The sequence below is a fragment of the Lolium rigidum genome, chromosome 5 (genome assembly GCF_022539505.1).
Source record: "Lolium rigidum isolate FL_2022 chromosome 5, APGP_CSIRO_Lrig_0.1, whole genome shotgun sequence".
Taxonomy (NCBI): Eukaryota; Viridiplantae; Streptophyta; class Magnoliopsida; order Poales; family Poaceae; genus Lolium; species Lolium rigidum.
Window position 1 is genome coordinate 115,773,301 of NC_061512.1, and position 16,711 is coordinate 115,790,011.

The 16,711-nt window shown below is 42.2% G+C and overlaps 1 protein-coding gene and 1 long non-coding RNA gene across 2 annotated transcripts; both read left to right on the forward strand.

Moving 5' to 3' along the window:
- The first annotated feature begins 309 nt into the window (after nt 1-309).
- Nucleotides 310-2,618, forward strand: LOC124657804. Its single transcript, XR_006988864.1, has 3 exons — nt 310-665; nt 755-957; nt 2,383-2,618. It is a non-coding gene; the product is annotated as an uncharacterized LOC124657804 (long non-coding RNA).
- A 10,891-nt stretch (nt 2,619-13,509) lies between these two features.
- Nucleotides 13,510-16,221, forward strand: LOC124656298 (protein SMAX1-LIKE 3-like). The gene is made up of 2 exons (XM_047195071.1): nt 13,510-14,100; nt 15,460-16,221. Exons 1-2 carry the CDS (start codon nt 13,510-13,512, stop codon nt 16,219-16,221), a joined length of 1,353 nt encoding a protein of 450 aa, XP_047051027.1.
- Nucleotides 16,222-16,711: the final 490 nt, after the last annotated feature.

Sequence of the window (16,711 nt, forward strand, 5' to 3'; positions counted from 1 at the left end):
TGTCTTGTGCGTGAGCTCCAGACCGGTTTGTATACTTAGAAAAGGAAGTCCACCTATTAAGGTAGAGCGGTTAGTTTACTGAAAAACTTAAGTCCAGTCTGTAAAATATAAATGATATATGATATTCCACTTCTCAAAGGAAAAACACGAAAACATTTTGTAGTGCATTTCCTTACTTGTGTTTTATCTCTAAATTGAAGTTCAGATTTAAATGTATAGTAGTTCGGATGCTAGTAATGATATATGATATTAAAAAAGGTAGAACAATTTGACATTTTTTTCTGCAACTAATTGTGCAGTACTAATCTCAAAAGTAGCTGAAACCTACAAAGCTTCACAAGCCTGCACTTGAGTTTGTGATTTTTATGCTAATAAGATCTGTGGAATTTCTTTTTTGAAATTCACATTACTTGATTGGCGTAGTGCACCTTTTTCCATATGTGAAGTTTGCTTTTTTATATGACTTAACTATCATCACAGTACCCACAAGGAGCATTGCAACGAGCTGGGAGTTCTTGCGGCTGGCTCCTGCGGCTGTCACTGCAAGTCATGCTCTTCATTGCGTGAAGCAGCCGAGCACAAGTGTGCACAACAGGAATTAAGGTGCGGAGATGAAGAGCTCACTTTTCGTAATCCGCGGAGTTCACTTCTCCTAATTCGTGAAGGTCACATCTCCTGCTACTTTAGTTTAGATATTCTTGCTAGATGGAATATTATTTTATTTCTTTTTGATATTGTAAAGCTCCATGTGCAGAAATGTAGCTACACTGGGGGTTCACTCGTGTATCCTCGACAGTCTAGCGGGCTTCTCGAAGGAGTCCAGCACGCGACCGCACCTCGAAGTCCACCTGCAGCTCCGTGGATACTCAGGCGGACCGCTGCCAGATAACTTCACTCACGTCATGGAAGCAATAATGTCTTAGGAGTCCACGGCTTTGGCGAGTCTCTCATGCCCAGGTCAGCCTGCTACTCGCACTGTGGACTATGGCTGCTATGATGGTTGCTGCTATGCGAAATGCTATTGCTTCCTATGATTTTATTCTTGGTTGTAGTTGCTTGATTATTTACAACACTGAGCGGGTTACATGTTAATTGTGAGAAGCTCAATTAGGCCAAATAGGGAGTTCACTTTCCTGTTAAAAAAGATAGCAGAAAATGCCCTCAGTGCACCTGTTAGTTTTAGGAAGTTCACTCATTCGGTTTAGACAGTGCACTTGTTATTTATTTCCATCTTGAAATCAAATTTTTAACCGAAGTTCTGGTCTATTGTTGACAAAGTTCATTCCGAGTTAATTTCATCCCTAAAAACTAAAGTACACTCTGCAAACCACGACGGTTCAGTGCTATCAATCTGTTTCAACTAGAAAAAATGTAAACCGATCAACTGATCTTGGCCAATGAAACAGAGATAACAGTGGACATATGTTTGCTCATAAATTTGGGCAATTCGTTTTCTTTTGTCGCAGGTTCAATTCATTTGCACTTGAAAGTTCACTGCTGCCTGTGAATTTATTCTTGGCCGTACTAGTTTGTGTTTCTTACATGACTGAGCGGTTCACTTTATAATCACGAGCAGTTCGATTTGGCCAAAATAGGGAGTTCACATTCTTGTTAAAAAAGATAAAAGCAAAATTCCCTTTGTATAGCTTTTATTTTATGAAGTTCATTCGTTCGGTTTAGAGAGTGGTCATGTTTATTTACTTCCATCTGGAAATAGAAAATTTAAATCGAAGTTCGGTTGTACTGTTAGCAAAGTTATTTCAAGTTAACTTCATCCCTAAGAATGAAGAACACTGAAAAGTTAGATTCGGGTGAGAACTCGCCCTGTACACACAGCACGAGCACATGCCTCTCCGCCAACATGCCCTCCATCAGCACACTTTATAATCACATTGGTGTGATATCTGAAATTCTGGAGTGTTGTTTGATATCTTTGTTAACGGATGATTTTGAACCAACTTATTACCCCATTGTTTTAGCGTGCCATCGGTCTCTTGTGTTATTGTTGTTGAGGTGGTGAACTGCTTCTTTTATTATTGGCATACATATGATCTTTGTGGCTCCTCTTACCAGCGACCTGTGCATAACTCGGTTGAAAGATGAACTCGTAGTTCACTGTTGCAAGCGAATTTATTTAGCAGTTGACTGATATTATATCGAAAGTTCAGACACATAAATAGGCGAAGTTCATTTTGATCAATATGGTTTATAATTTTGTTTTGATGAAACACACATTAAAGGATGCTTTTAAAAATGTTCTCTACGAGATACTCACCTTTGGACAAATTTTTCTGTAGAAAACAAACTGCAAGATTTCAGTGATTCTCAGCTGCCTATCTATGGTCTGTGTATCACTACTAATTCATTTTTATCGTTTCCAAGGGAGTTCAATTCGTCCGAAGACGAAGTTCAGTATAAGAGAAATAGCTGCTGGTGCCGAGTGAGGGAGTTAGCTTCTACTTTTTTGTGGAGTTCACTTTGTATAACAGTAGAAGTATAGTCTGTAAAGTTCTTTTTCTTGTTTATTCATTTCCGTGTAAATGGTAGTAGTTTCTCGCCAGTATTCACAGAAAAAAAGAGAAATATCCGCTGGTGCCAAGTGAGGGATTTTGCTTCTATTTTTGTGGAGTTCACTTCGTATAACAGCAGAAGTCTAGTCTGTAAAGTTCTTTTTCTTGTTTATTCATTTCCGTGTAATAGTAAATATTTCATCGAACCTGAGTTTCATTGTATGCAAGAGTTCATTTCATTCACGAGAGGAGTACACCTCATCCCTAAAAATCAAAATCAGATTCCACTCCACAAATTAATAATGCTTGCGGTATAAAAGCAATAGATTTCACTCCAGGATAGAAGTTTGCTTTATAAATTATATTAAAATTCACTTTGTAACAAGCAGAGAAATAATTCACTGTATGAAAACTTGATGTCCAATATGCAAAAAAAAATACCGGAGTATACAAAGAAATTTGGAACATATATAGCCAAATGTGAGTTGCAGATTTGTGACCGAGAAGATAAATTAAGAAGTTAATTTTATTAACATGGGGAGTTAACTTTTATATTTTTGGGGAGTTAACTTTTATATTTTGGGGAGTTTATTTTGTCTAGACGGTCGATGAGAAGTAGGAAATATACTTTGTGTAAAGTGCGATTTCACTGTTTTATTAGTGTTGGGATTCATTTCATGTTCTCTGTTTTTATTTCACAAAGTGAACTAAGTAGCTCGGTGCACGTGACATTGAAGTTCACTCTACAATACATTAGGAAAAACATCGAGAAACTTAGAAAACAAATCTTCCATATTAAAATCTTCTCTTGAATTTGTAAGAATTTTGAAAACTGATTTATATGAAAAGATGCGGAATTTGCATAGATTTCCAATGGTATATTAGTTGTATCATTTCAGGTTACAGTTTGAAACGAAAACGAAATGGCCAGGTGCAGCGAAAATAATCTGTACCGCGATCGGAAGTTCAGTAGCACCTACTAGGAAGTTCGCCTATATGTCAGAAGGAAGTTCAGCCTCTCCATTTTTACGGGCGGAAATCCTATGTACTCAATTCATCCCTACAAGCTACAGTTGACCAAATCGACCCCTGCCTTGAGTAGTTGACATCTATATGATCCTAATTTCACTCTAATATGCTGCCTCGCCCCAAGTGAGCACCCAAGCCATGTCAATTTTGAACCCGTGGCGTGCCGATGAACATCTTCTTTTTAGTATATTTAAAATTACTTTAAAACTGTTAACAATTTGGAAAAATGTTCAGCATGAAAAAGTTGCACATTTTTCATAGCTTTCCAACGGTGTATCATATCTATCAATCCGACGAGTGGTTTGAAAATAGTGTCCAAATATAGTACGAAAATTGAGAAGTTCACGAAAACAAACTTGAGTATATTTAAATCTGCTCTTAAACCGTATAAAATTTAGGAAAGCAATCTGAACGAAAGTGATGCGCAATTTTCATACCTTTCCAATGGTACCTCATATGCCTCAATCCGGCAAACGGTTTGAAAATAGCGTCCAAATAACTTTACGAAAACAATGAATAGCACGAAAATAGAGTTTAGTATATTTGAAATTATTTTTCAATTACACCGAATTTGGGAAAACTATGTGAACAATAAAGTTGCGAAATTTTCATATCTTTCCAACGGTATATCATATGCATCATTCCGACATTCAGTTTATTAATCACCCTTGAAACACTGTCCGTCGAAACAAGAAATTTTGTGTCCCGCCGAGAAGTTCACCCTCCGTGCAGCGGGAAGTTCAGAAAGGGTTCGAGAATAGTTATTCTCGAACCGGTTCGAGAATAGCAGACCTATATATATATATATATATATATATATATATATATATATATATATATATATAGGATAAATACTTCCTACTCCGGGTGTAACTACACCCACGTCTCATATACTACCATACGGAAGTATATAACATACTTTATTGGTTTGAGTATATTCGTACGCTATATCTAAGATACTCCATACCAACTTTGGTGAAAAAAAATTAAATACACCCATAGTTTGCACTATATATGCAAAATACATGCATATTTATACGTAAATAAATAGTGTACGTAAAAAAATATACATACTACCTACAAAGTGGTATATATACTACCAAAATATTTTTATATACTTCATACTACATGTATATACTCTTCGGTATGATAGATACTACCTAAATTGAAACACAATCTAGGTAGTATCTATCATACCGAAGATTATATACATGTAGTATGAAGTATATAAGAATATTTTGGTAGTATATATACTACTTTGTAGGTAGTATGTACAATTTTTTACGTACACTTTTTATTTACGTATAAATATGCATGTATTTTGCATATTTAGTGCAAACTATGGGTGTATTTAATTTTTTCCACCAAAGTTGGTATGGAGTATCTTAGATATAGTGTACGAACATACTCAAACCAATAAAGTATGTTATATACTTCCGTATGGTAGTATATGAGACGTGGGTGTAGTTACACCCAGGAGTAGGAAGTATTTATCCTATATAGGATAAATACATAAAACCATCATAGAATATAACAAATACTTATATGCAACCAACAATAAACTATATAACAATTTTCATAAACAATTCACTACTCAAACATCAACATAGAGATACAATAGATCATGGGAAAAACAATATATTGCATCATACATCATGTTTGCCAAGAGATTACAGAGGGGGATGATGAAGATTTGCTGTAGATGTTGATGAAGAATATGAAGATGGTTCTGATGCCCTCACCGGAGGGGGGTGGAGTCCACCAGAGGCGATTCCGACAGCGTTTGCCCCCTCTGATCTTCGCCGCCGGTGGCCTATTGACTCTTTATTTTTGTGTTTTTGATCTACACTGTCGTAGGCTCGCCGAAACCCCACAAGGTCGTATATATGGTGTTTTTTAGGGCAAAACAAGTCGGTTCGTGAAAAGATGATGCCAAACGGATGCTCGAGGGTCGAAAGAGCTCTGGTGGCGCGACCAGAGAGGGAGGCCGCGCCACCCTCTCTCTTTCCCAGCCTGTTTACCTCTTGGTGGCCACTTTACCTTATTTTGTTCGTCTCGAAATTTCCGAAGCGTGGTCCCTGACCTTGCCCTTTTCTGAGTCATGTAGCTCCTGAAAAGTCAAAAACACTAAAAAGTGGCGTTTCAATTAGAACCGGAGGAGAGGAATTGTTTAGAAAATCCCCTAAAACATCATAAAACATGAGAATAACATTATATAAGATGCAAATATGTGGTAATATGTTGCAATTAAGTTGCAAAGTTCATGTATGCATTTTACATGCATCACCGACATTGTTTACTCGTCGGCCAAAATAGATCGTGCCAAATGAACTCAGCAAAAAATCAGCAGTACGTACATCAAGTACATAATCATCAACATAATAGTACCACTAAACATGGTTATGTGCTAAGCTAAAACATATTGATTCATCAATTAACAGTACAACTGAAGAAATATGCTATGACCTAATACTACGGTGGATTTAGGGTTTATAATAGATGTGGGGAGTAGGATCCATGAACACCAGTAGCAATCAGACATAAACTAGCTAAAGCTTAATAAGTTACGAAGGTACGACAGATTTAGGTTTTACCAGGGATTCGGGAATTAGGGTTCATACGACATTTGTGAGTTAGGGTTTATAAAAGATTTCCGAATTAGGGTTCGTGCACATGGCCGCCAAGCAAAACATCGAGAAACTTAAGAATTATTATGGAGGGCAAGGAAGAGGAGATAGAGAGATGGATAGCAGGAGGAACTCACCTGTGTACATGGATGGAGCTAGAGTTTTGTGCACATCTAGCGACGATTGCCAAGGGGACGAGAGGTCGGAGTACATAAAGGGGAAGAGCAGCAGCGCGGGAGTACGGATGCGCCAGAGGAGTAGAGAGAACTGTTGTTGGGTTTTACAAAAGGGTGGATGAATTTGGGCACGGAGGGCGACGTAAAGCCTGTTGGAATTAACCAAACAAGTCAGTGTCCTATTGAGAACGGTTTGGTTAGTTTTCTAGTCTGAGTCTAAGTCTAGTACAAGTTCGTGTCTAAGTCTAGGTTTAGTAGGTTTAGTCGGTTTAAACTTTCCTTGTACGTGCCCAAGTAGTTCTTGTTGTCTGCTATAAATAAAAATCCAAAAACAACCGATGAAGCCCACGGACAGAGGAAAACCAAATTGTGTCTCGTGGATTGGCTTTGCTCGTACGTAGAATCGCTGGGTGTGATGTGTTTCCGGCCGGCCGACGTGCAAGTTGAGCTAGCTGAAAATCGATCAAGGTGTGTGCTTGGGTGATTACCTAGCTTAGCACGTGTGTTTCACGGTGGAGATCTAACAATTGATATCAGAGCGAAGTCGTCAATTGATTCAGTGTCCTTCATCTGGAGCCTATCGAACTCGGACTTGAGCGCTTGCACCCTCACCTCCTTGATGTGATCGTCTCCCAACCGATTTGTCTTAATCGCCTCCCAAGCTTCCGCGGACGTCTTCTTCTCAGCGATCAAGGGAATCAAATCTTTTGGGACACCTTGATAAATGGTTGTCAGAGCTCTCTGATCCATCGTCTCGTCGACGGTCTTGCCATCCTCCGGCTCCACCGCGTTCCAGATTTTTGCTTCCCTTGATCGCTGAGAAGAAGACGTCTGCGGAAGCTTGGGAGGCGATTAAGACAAACCGGTTGAGAGACGATTGCATCAAGGAGGTGAGGGTGCAAGCGCTCAAGTCCGAGTTCGATAGGCTCCAGACGAAGGACACTGAATCAATTGACGACTTCGCTCTGATACCAATTGTTAAATCTCCACCGCGAAACACACGTGCTAAGCTAGCTAATCACCCAAGGTTCCGCTGAAGAGAAAGGTGATGACAAACTTATGTTGACCAGGTCGCAATGGTTAGCAAGGGAGCGTGGAGAAGGTTATGCTAAATCCATGCTGCAGTGCTGGAATTGTCAGGAGTTTGGGCACATTAAAAGGCATTGCACCAATCGAAAGAAGCTCAAGGCAGTGGTGAATCTCAACATGGCGTGTGCTGAGGATGAACCAGCGTTGTTCTGATGATGAAATTACGGCTAGGTTAAAAGTGTCTTTGTATTTTTTTCTTTTAGTCTGTCGGTCTAGTCCAAGGCGTCTGTGTGCCTCGATGAGAGGATCAAGTTTAAGCGTAAAGGGGGCGGTAAACCAGTGTACTGCGCTAGGGTGGACGGTGTGTTTCACGGTTGCTAGCGTGGCTGGGTAGTCCAGATTATGTTTGAGTTTGTCCGTAAATTCGTCAAGTTAAAATTGGGGAGAGCCAATTAGACTTGACATGGAGCGAGGCCGTAAGTAGACAAGTTTGGATTAGGGAGAGATTGTTGAAATTAACCAAACATGTCCGTGTCCTATTGAGAACGGTTTGGTTAGTTTTTTAGTCGGAGTCTAAGTCTAGTACAAGTTCGTTTATAAGTCTAGGTTTAGTAGGTTTGAGTCGGTTTAAACTTTCCTTGTACGTGTCCAAGTAGCTCTTGTTGGCTGCTATAAATAAAAATCCAAAAACAACCGATGAAGCCCACGGGCAGAGGAAAACCAAATTGTGCTAGCTGAAAATGATCAAGGTGTGTGCTTGGGTGATTAGCTAGCTTAGCACGTGTGTTTCGCGGTGGAGATCTAACAAAGCCCCTCGCGAGGCATGTATCTATAGGGAAATTAGCAATGACATGAAAGACTAGACACAACGATAATATTGTCTTGCGTGTGGTGCTGAAGGGAGATAGCGGTATTAATTAAGCCCGTGGACAATGATATGTGGGGCCGAGACAAAGTAATACCCACCCATCAGTGACTTATCCGTACCCTTTCAAGGTCACTGTCGCTCAACATAGTTCGGTACAGTTAGGTCCGGCATAACAAGTGTTTCCAATAAAAAAATGTTTAACTTCCATTTTCTAGGAGATTTTATTACGAAAAAATGAAGAACATATAGACATGTAAAAAGCGAATATATTTTTATTCTGCATATGGAGTCCTATTTTGGGAACACTAGCTTTGTGTAAGCATGAGAAGTCAGTTAATAAACAAAATTTAAATGTAGCTGACGACAAAATGTTGATCCTTGACTACTTCAAAATGGAAGTTTTCCACTTCAATAAGTTCTAAATCTTCCACATGATAGTCATGTTTATGAATGAAGTGATGAATAATAGTAAACATTCTACAACAAATCTCAAAGAGATGAATGATGAGTCTTACAATGCTGCCAATCAAATATCAAATCTAGATCACAAGTAGAGTGAGAGGGAGTGAAGATGATGACGGTGTTGATGAAGCGTTCAAGTTGATGGCGGCATTCGAAGCTTTGGCGGGGATGGGATATGATCTGGCGGCGGAATGAGGTTTTTCTCTTGTGTTTTCTTACAATAACTTGGATCCCTTCACCTTTTATATTGGGTTTGATGAGACAGAGTCCTAGACACATGGATGGTCATCCGGTACGGGCGGGGAGTACCATACCATGGGTCGTTAAGTTATCTGTTGATCAACAAGGAAACCAAGCGCCTCATCGCAGTCTATAAAATCCTCGCCGCGCACCCTAGCCCCTTCAATCGCATATTCATCAACCTCTTCAGCAGGAATTGTGAAGTCGCCTAACGTTCGGCAATTGGTTCCGATCTAGCGTCCTTAATCGCCTCAAGGACCTCGGAACTGCCAAAGCCGCACGTTGCCGAAGTCAGTGTTCAGCTCTTCCCCCACCATGTGTGTCGTTCGCCTCCAGGCTTGGCATATCCACGAGATTGACGCTGCACTTCTTTTTTCTTGACTCAAGCTGCTCCAGCTTTTTGAGGTCTTCATCTCGCTGCCGAGAATACATTGCCTGCTCACCGGGTGTACTGCGCTGCAGGTCCTTTAGCTTGAGGCAATGCAAGGTTTCGGCGATCTTTGCATCCTCTCAACGAACCTTCAAATGATTGATGTGTCTATCATGAGGAGGCACCATTGCCTTATGGAGCTTCAGGAGTTGGTCATTCAGGATACACCTTGCCTTGAGAGAATGGTCGTACTTAGTCCAGTTAGTCAAAATTTAGTGAGGGTCATCCGTGCACCAAAATTGACAATGTTGAGCTTCTTCCGTAGCGAAAGCTGTCAACTTCTTATTGGAGCCATAATCGTTCATGTATAATAGTCATCAAATTCTTCTTGAAACTCACTTTTTTTTTATATGTACCTATTTCCTCCAGATAATCGTCCCCAAAGGATTCGCACCGTATTTGCGCAAGATTGGAGGGAGAAACGTCGCTGGAGTGTCGTCGGCTCGCATCTCCAACCTATGCAACGACATCTCCTTTGCCTCCATAATGAACAAGGAGTAGTCCATCCTTGTACTATGGGTTTGTGGAAATCTCTATCTCCCTAACCTTGCTATTAATGTTCTAGAGCCACATGAGCTTTCCTCATGATTCTGGCCATCTATATGCAACCTTTTGTGGTAGATCTTTGGTTTTTATGAGATTGGTATTTGAGACTGCAATTTTCAGTTTGTGTTTGATGTATGCGTAGATATATATTATGTACTGCGTTCTTGATTATAAGTTTTGATCCAACTTGCATGATAGGGCATTAGAGGGGAATGTGTGCATTGTTTTCATTATCAGGAGGAACTTTACAGCTTAATGCTTATCACAGAGGCTGCTCCACGACGCTGAAATATAAATGCATTCATGATGTTTAAAATGATTAAAAACTATGAAAAATTGCTCATCTACTATGTCCTTGTAAATTTACGTAGAAAAGGAACATGTTTTTTGTGCTTACAAAAACCATAAGTTCCGATGCTCCATGGTTCGTCTTTTCTTTTGTAGCACACTACACATTCCTCTACACAGAGTGCAAAATTTAACCGTATTGCATGAAAATTCACAAGAACAAAAAAAAGACTCAAAACTATACATAGACCATTTAGTTTAAAATACTCTGGACTCACATAAAATTAGTTTCTTACCCAGGAGCATGTGCACTCAGGTACACAGCTCTCAGTTTACTGCCTAACATTCTCTATGTTAACATGTACTCCCTCCAACCCATTTTAATCTACATCCTAGAAAAATCAAAATAGTAGTGCAGTTGTTAGTACTATCTTTATGTATATGTATAATTGTTTGAATTAGATGGTTGATAATTGTTAGCATGTACTGAAGTGTTTTCCCGCCTTTAAGGGGTACGTAAATTTTCATCCAGTATTTAGTTATGCATTAATAGATAGTGAAAATTGTACTGCAACTCCTCAACCCAAATTTTCATACTAAGAGCATCTCCAGTCGCGTCCCCCAAAGCAATTTGGGGCGCGCCGGACCAAAAAACGGTTCCAGCCGCGTCCCCCAAAACCCATTTTTGTCCGGCGCGCCCCGATACGGTGTCCGGCGCCCCGAGCCCGTCCCCGTCCCACAGGGGACGCTCCGGGCATGCCGGACACAACGAAAAGCGAGGCGAACCGACGCGGGCCTGACTCGTCAGTGGCTCACTGAAAAATCGTCTCCCACTCCCGCCAAATCCCGCCCCTCCCGCCATATCGCGCCTATCCCGCCGCGCATTTCTGGCCTCCCAACACATATCCCGCCGCCGATTCATTTCTCCTATCCCACCGATTTTTTTCTCCCTCCCGCCGTCCACCCGCCGCCGCTACCGGCTTCCCATTCCATGGCGTCGCCGACAGCCCCCAAAAAGATGGCCAAGAAAGCGGCCAAGAAGCCACCGGGCAATGCGAGGAAAGGGGCGAAAGCGCCATTCGCGAAGCCGCGGAAGGCGCCGGCTCCGAAGAAGAAGCTGGAAGGATGGACCGATGTTCAGTGGCATCAAGGCTGTCTGCGCCGGAAGATGTCGACGGCGGAGCGGAAAGGACGGAGGGCGGCGGAGCAGGAGAAGAAGGCTCTGGCGGCGCGGCAACACCAGCAAATAATGTCCTGTAATATGATCGCGCGCCCAGTACTTTGATCGCCGCTACTCTGATCGCGACGATTCGGCGGGAACGATCTCTTTTGAATGCAACAATTTGAATTTCTGATTGGGAGCGGCGTTTGGGGTACGCGGCTGGGGAGTGACGTCCCCTAAACGCGGCACGAACAAAACACGTCCTCCAAACGCTCAATCCGGCGCTCTTTGGGGGACGCTTTGGGAACGCGACTGGAGATGCTTTAAGCAAGAGTTTTTTGCGTACTGCTGTGGTTGGTATTTACTACCCTTCACCTAGTTATTTCTTCCTCAGAAGTACATAATATCTTTCATTTTATTTCACACGCATCTGCCGATATTAAACTACACTAACATGGCCGGCCCCTACACGAACCATCTATACTGACATTCGAAGTACCACTCCATGGGATCATTCTTCTAGACCGGGCATAATTAAGTTTATCCACAGAATCTTACGTTATGTGGCCAAAGTGTACTTTCCTATGAGTAACTATGTGCTCCGAGATTTAAATACAAATAGGTGCACATATGATCTTACCCAATAAATGGTTTTATGCCGTTTTTGAATCTTGTGTGGTGGCAATTTTAGTTATAAGTATCAGCTGGATTGAGGGTCTACCCTAGTTCTAATCCTTTTATTTTCCCTTTTCCTTTTTGTATATATGAGGGTTGTTTGTACAGTTCTTGAGTTTTAAATAAAATATGTTGTGGGGTCTTTGCCTCACAGTTCCTGGTAAAAAAAAAGTTATAAGTACACAAAAGTAGAAATATGCATACACTTAAAGTTATATTATAGCACGATTTTGAATAAAAAATAGCATATCTCATATATCGGAAATCCACTTTTGAACATGGGAGCATATGCTCTTGCTACATAGAAAAAATATTTTGAAATGTCAAAAAAATCTAATCAAATTTATTTGTGTGTATATGTGGACATTATATATGTGCACGCTAAGTTTCGCGGAAAACTAACATTTTTTGTGTGCTATGTTAAAAAGACAAAGAAATGTCTCGTCAAAAGCTTTTTTAAGCACCAAATTTTGTCTTTTTTGTACACAACACAAAAAATGTCGATTTTCCACGAAACGACTTTCTAAGAACATATGATGTTAAGATGTACACATCAATTTTTTGTTTGGAATTTTTTAACATTTTAAACTGCGTTTAAAAAATATTTCAAAAACCGATTCTATTAGCATAATGTTTTGTTTAAGGTATTATAGCTTGACATTCGTACTGTTAAATATCTAGCTAGTCTCTTTTATCAGTCCGGTCTTTTTGTTGAAATGACAAGTGCAACAATTTTATATGGTGTCAGAGCCAAGATGTCTCAAGTTCGAGACTCTGCTCAAGCAGTATTAAAAACAAAATAAAAAATATTATGCGGTATGCACGGAACCCACCCTAACAACTAAAATAGCTTAGACCTGAGGGTGTGTGTTGAATATAAATACAATATCTAGTGTCTTTCTATTAGTTCGGATTTTTGATTAAATTGGCTAGTGCAACAATCTTATACATACAACATTAAACATATTATTTGAGTACTATTGTACTAGGTATTTACTACCCTTCACCTAGTGTTATTTCTTCCAAGTACATCTAACGTACTATCTCCTTCGTTTTATTTTCACATGCACCTGCCAACTTGCACTAATATTAACTTTTGGCCGGCCCCTACACGAAATTAAACCATCCATATTGACACATTCTGTGTACCCCTCCATGGGATCAATCTTATCGGCCGGCCCTAAGCTCCACACAATCTTTGGGCCGTACTTCGTGTTCGATCCCTCGGCCATGCTTGAGCGGATGAGCCATCAGGTGACGTCCACGTCGATGGCGGCGAACCTGGTGTGTACTGCTGCTGAATTAACCACTCGTGCTGTCCTGCATGCTGCAGCTAGCTGCACACATATACAAAACCGTGTTGCAGGCCGGTGAAGAGCTACCAGTCTAGCAAACCACCTATAGCTATAGCCCTAGACGTCGACGGTGGTACGTAGCTCAGTCACTGCGTTCCGAGAGCGCGTGAATATGCGGAGCGCCGGCTACACGGTGGTGCAGCAGGCGCTGGTGGAGGTGGCGGCTGCCGCGGTGTGGCAGGCGGCGAATCTAGCGAGGCGGCGCGGGCACGCGCAGGTGACCCCGCTCCACGTCGCCAGCGCAATGCTCTCCACCGGCGGCCTCCTCCGCGCTGCCTGCCTCCGGTCCTCGTCCCACTTGAAGTCTCCCGCGCTTCGGCCCGAGGCACTCCAGTTCTGCCTCGACGTCGCGCTCAGCCGCCTCCCGATGGCCTGGCCACCGGCCGCCGCCATGTTCAGCAACCACGGCGCGCCGGTGATGGCGCTATCGAACGCGCTAGTGGCGGCGCTGAAGCGCGCGCAGGCACACGAGCGCCGGGGCTTCGCGGACGGCGGCCAGCGGCAGCCGCGCGGGCTCGTCGTCAAGGTCGGGCTGGAGCAGCTCGTCGTGTCCATCCTGGACGACCCTAGCGTCCACCGCGCCTTGCGCGAGGCCGGCTTCTCAGGCCCTCAGGTCAAGGCCAATGTCGGGAAAGGAGCCTCGTCGGAGCAGTCTGATAGCGTGCATAGCCACCGTAGCGACGACATAGCTTCTCCATGGCCGGTTAGTAAGAAGGTTAATGCTGGACAGACATCTGCCGAAACCGTTTGGGATGTGTTCCACCGGCCAGTCGTCGTCCCAGACAGAAGCCTCGCGTTAACCCTCAGATGCCACAGGTAGGAGTTTCGGACTGGATATGGCCTACTTTTTTGAAATATTTCTAGTGGCCTCTCCTGGTTTCATCGTGCATACACCAGGGACTCAGGGAGTAATAGTAACCCTATGCATGCCCAGACAGCCAACAGATCATGCATGCATGCTGGGTTTCAGCCAATGTTGGTGCATGCAACTCATCGTCTACTTCTTATGAAGAAAGCAAACATATTGACTCGCAATGACGGATCCAGTTTCCGAACTTAGGGTGTTCAAATTTTTTTTTGCCAAATCAAAGTCAGAACATTTCCCATAGCGGACATATTTTTACACAAGTTAGACAAGAAATACTATACAATCATAAGATTTTAAGCTAAGATTGATCAATACATACACCTATTACATATTGATCAATACAAATCATGATGTTGGGTACCTGTTTTGCTAAAACTAGAACCCCACTGATACATCATACATACACCTATTACATATGATTTTGTTTGCCAAACAAATTGGTTGTAACTCTATATGGATCCATCCACATTGCTAGAGTACTTAGTTATTTCTTAGTTGGCATCATCAATAGGCTCCATTCAAGATTTTATTGTTCTTTTGTTCTTGGAGGAATCTAAATATGTTTACATTGGACTTAACGTAGTCTACGTAGAAATAAACATTCCTCGGCCCGTGATAAAATAAAATATCTAGGTTATACTTTCTACCTTTACTGCTGGATAATTCTAGTCCAACTCGTCAATCCTTTCTTTCATGGCAGCCCGATTCTTTTATGCTTCTTGTACCTTTCTGGTCAGCTTATCCATTTGATCGTGTTAGGAGTTGACAACATCCTAGTGACAACTTATTTTTACTTGTTTTGATGGCAATTGTCATCCTCTGTAAAATCTAACTGTCTAGGATCGATGCATTCGATTCCGTAGACTAAAATTCTCATGTTTGCTCAATGTAATTTTCCATCTGTAAACTAAGCTCTAACAATATGGAGCCACCTATTGTTCCTGCAGTGGGGATCAAGCTTGCCAAACCAAACCAAGCGAAGTGTGGCCGGCCTTTTTTGGCCTCACCGATGTAACCACAACGACGGCGAGCGTTCCCTCATTGCTCCACCGCCGGCAAGATTTAATCCCTACATGCCATAACACCACACTTCAGGTACGTGGCTGACATGAACTTAGAAGTATTGAAACTGTAAATGATATTTAATAATTGTTTTATCAACCTGTAATTCATGCCAACACGCCCGCAATGCAGCCTACGTGTCTGCAGCAAAAGTTCATCGAACTCACCTCAGAGAATCTCAAGATCTTGTGTGATGCCCTGGAGCGGTGCGTCCCGTGGCGAAAGGACATCGCCCCTGCAATAGCGGCCACCGTGCTGCGGTGCCGATCCGGCATGATGAGGAGGCCGGCCTCCTCGATGGCGTGGCTGCTCTTCCGAGGAAACGATGTCAACGGCAAGAGGTCAATGGCCCAGGAGCTCGCTAAGCTTGTATTTGGCTCCTATAGCGAGTTCACCTTGATTAACTCCGCCAACACCTCTAGCGACGCTGGTGACCGCGCCCTCAAGAGGAGGAGATCACCAGATGTCGGCAGTGGCTATGTCGGGATAAGGTTGTTCGAGGCACTCATAGAAGAACCTCACCGTGTTGTGTTCATCGATAATATCGATCAAATCGATCACGAGTCAGAAATCGCAATCAAGAACGTGATCGCGACGGGGAGAGTCATGGGCTGCAACGGCGCCGGCATAGCCAGTCTGGAGGATGCCATTGTAGTGTTGAGCTCTGAAGTGTCTGAGCCAAGGTCATTCACTTCTTCATCCCCTCCGACCAAGCGACGAAGAATTGGTGGACTGGACCATGGGGAAGGTGGTGCGGAGAGGCAAGTAGAATCACGTCGTTTTGTCTTTGATTTGAACGCTCCTATGGAGGATGCAGAAGAGCAGGAGGAAGGTAGCTCGGTTGACAGTATGGAGATCATGGGTGTTGTGGATGGTGTTTTTCATTTCGATTAGGCGAGGAATTCTTTTTCTTTTGTTCTGTTCTCCTTTACCCTTTGTCATTGTCCTTCATTGTCAAAATATTTACATTGTGTATTTTTTTCATGGATAGCGTTTCATAGACAGTCTTCCGTTTGTGTGTTAATGTTGTCCATGAATTCATGTTCTTCACAATCACAATCTTTGCGTTGTGTTACCCATCAGAGAAGGCAGAAGTACGTTCACCACAAAAAGGATTTTTGATCGGTTTCTCGATAAAGGAAAATACTTGTTTTTAATGAAGGTACATAACATGCATGTTTAAAATTTTGAATTTTTCTCCTGTATCTGAATACACTTGGTTGGACTCACTTAAAAATGCGGATATTCCTTCTTGTTCTAATGGCCCACGTCGCCCGAATGATCACCAACTCTTGAAGAGAAAAGGTGTAGCAAACTGCTCTTCTGCAAAAGTAAACAGCGCTTAGGAGGAATTTTCGGAACGGTGTAAAAACGATTCCCAAGT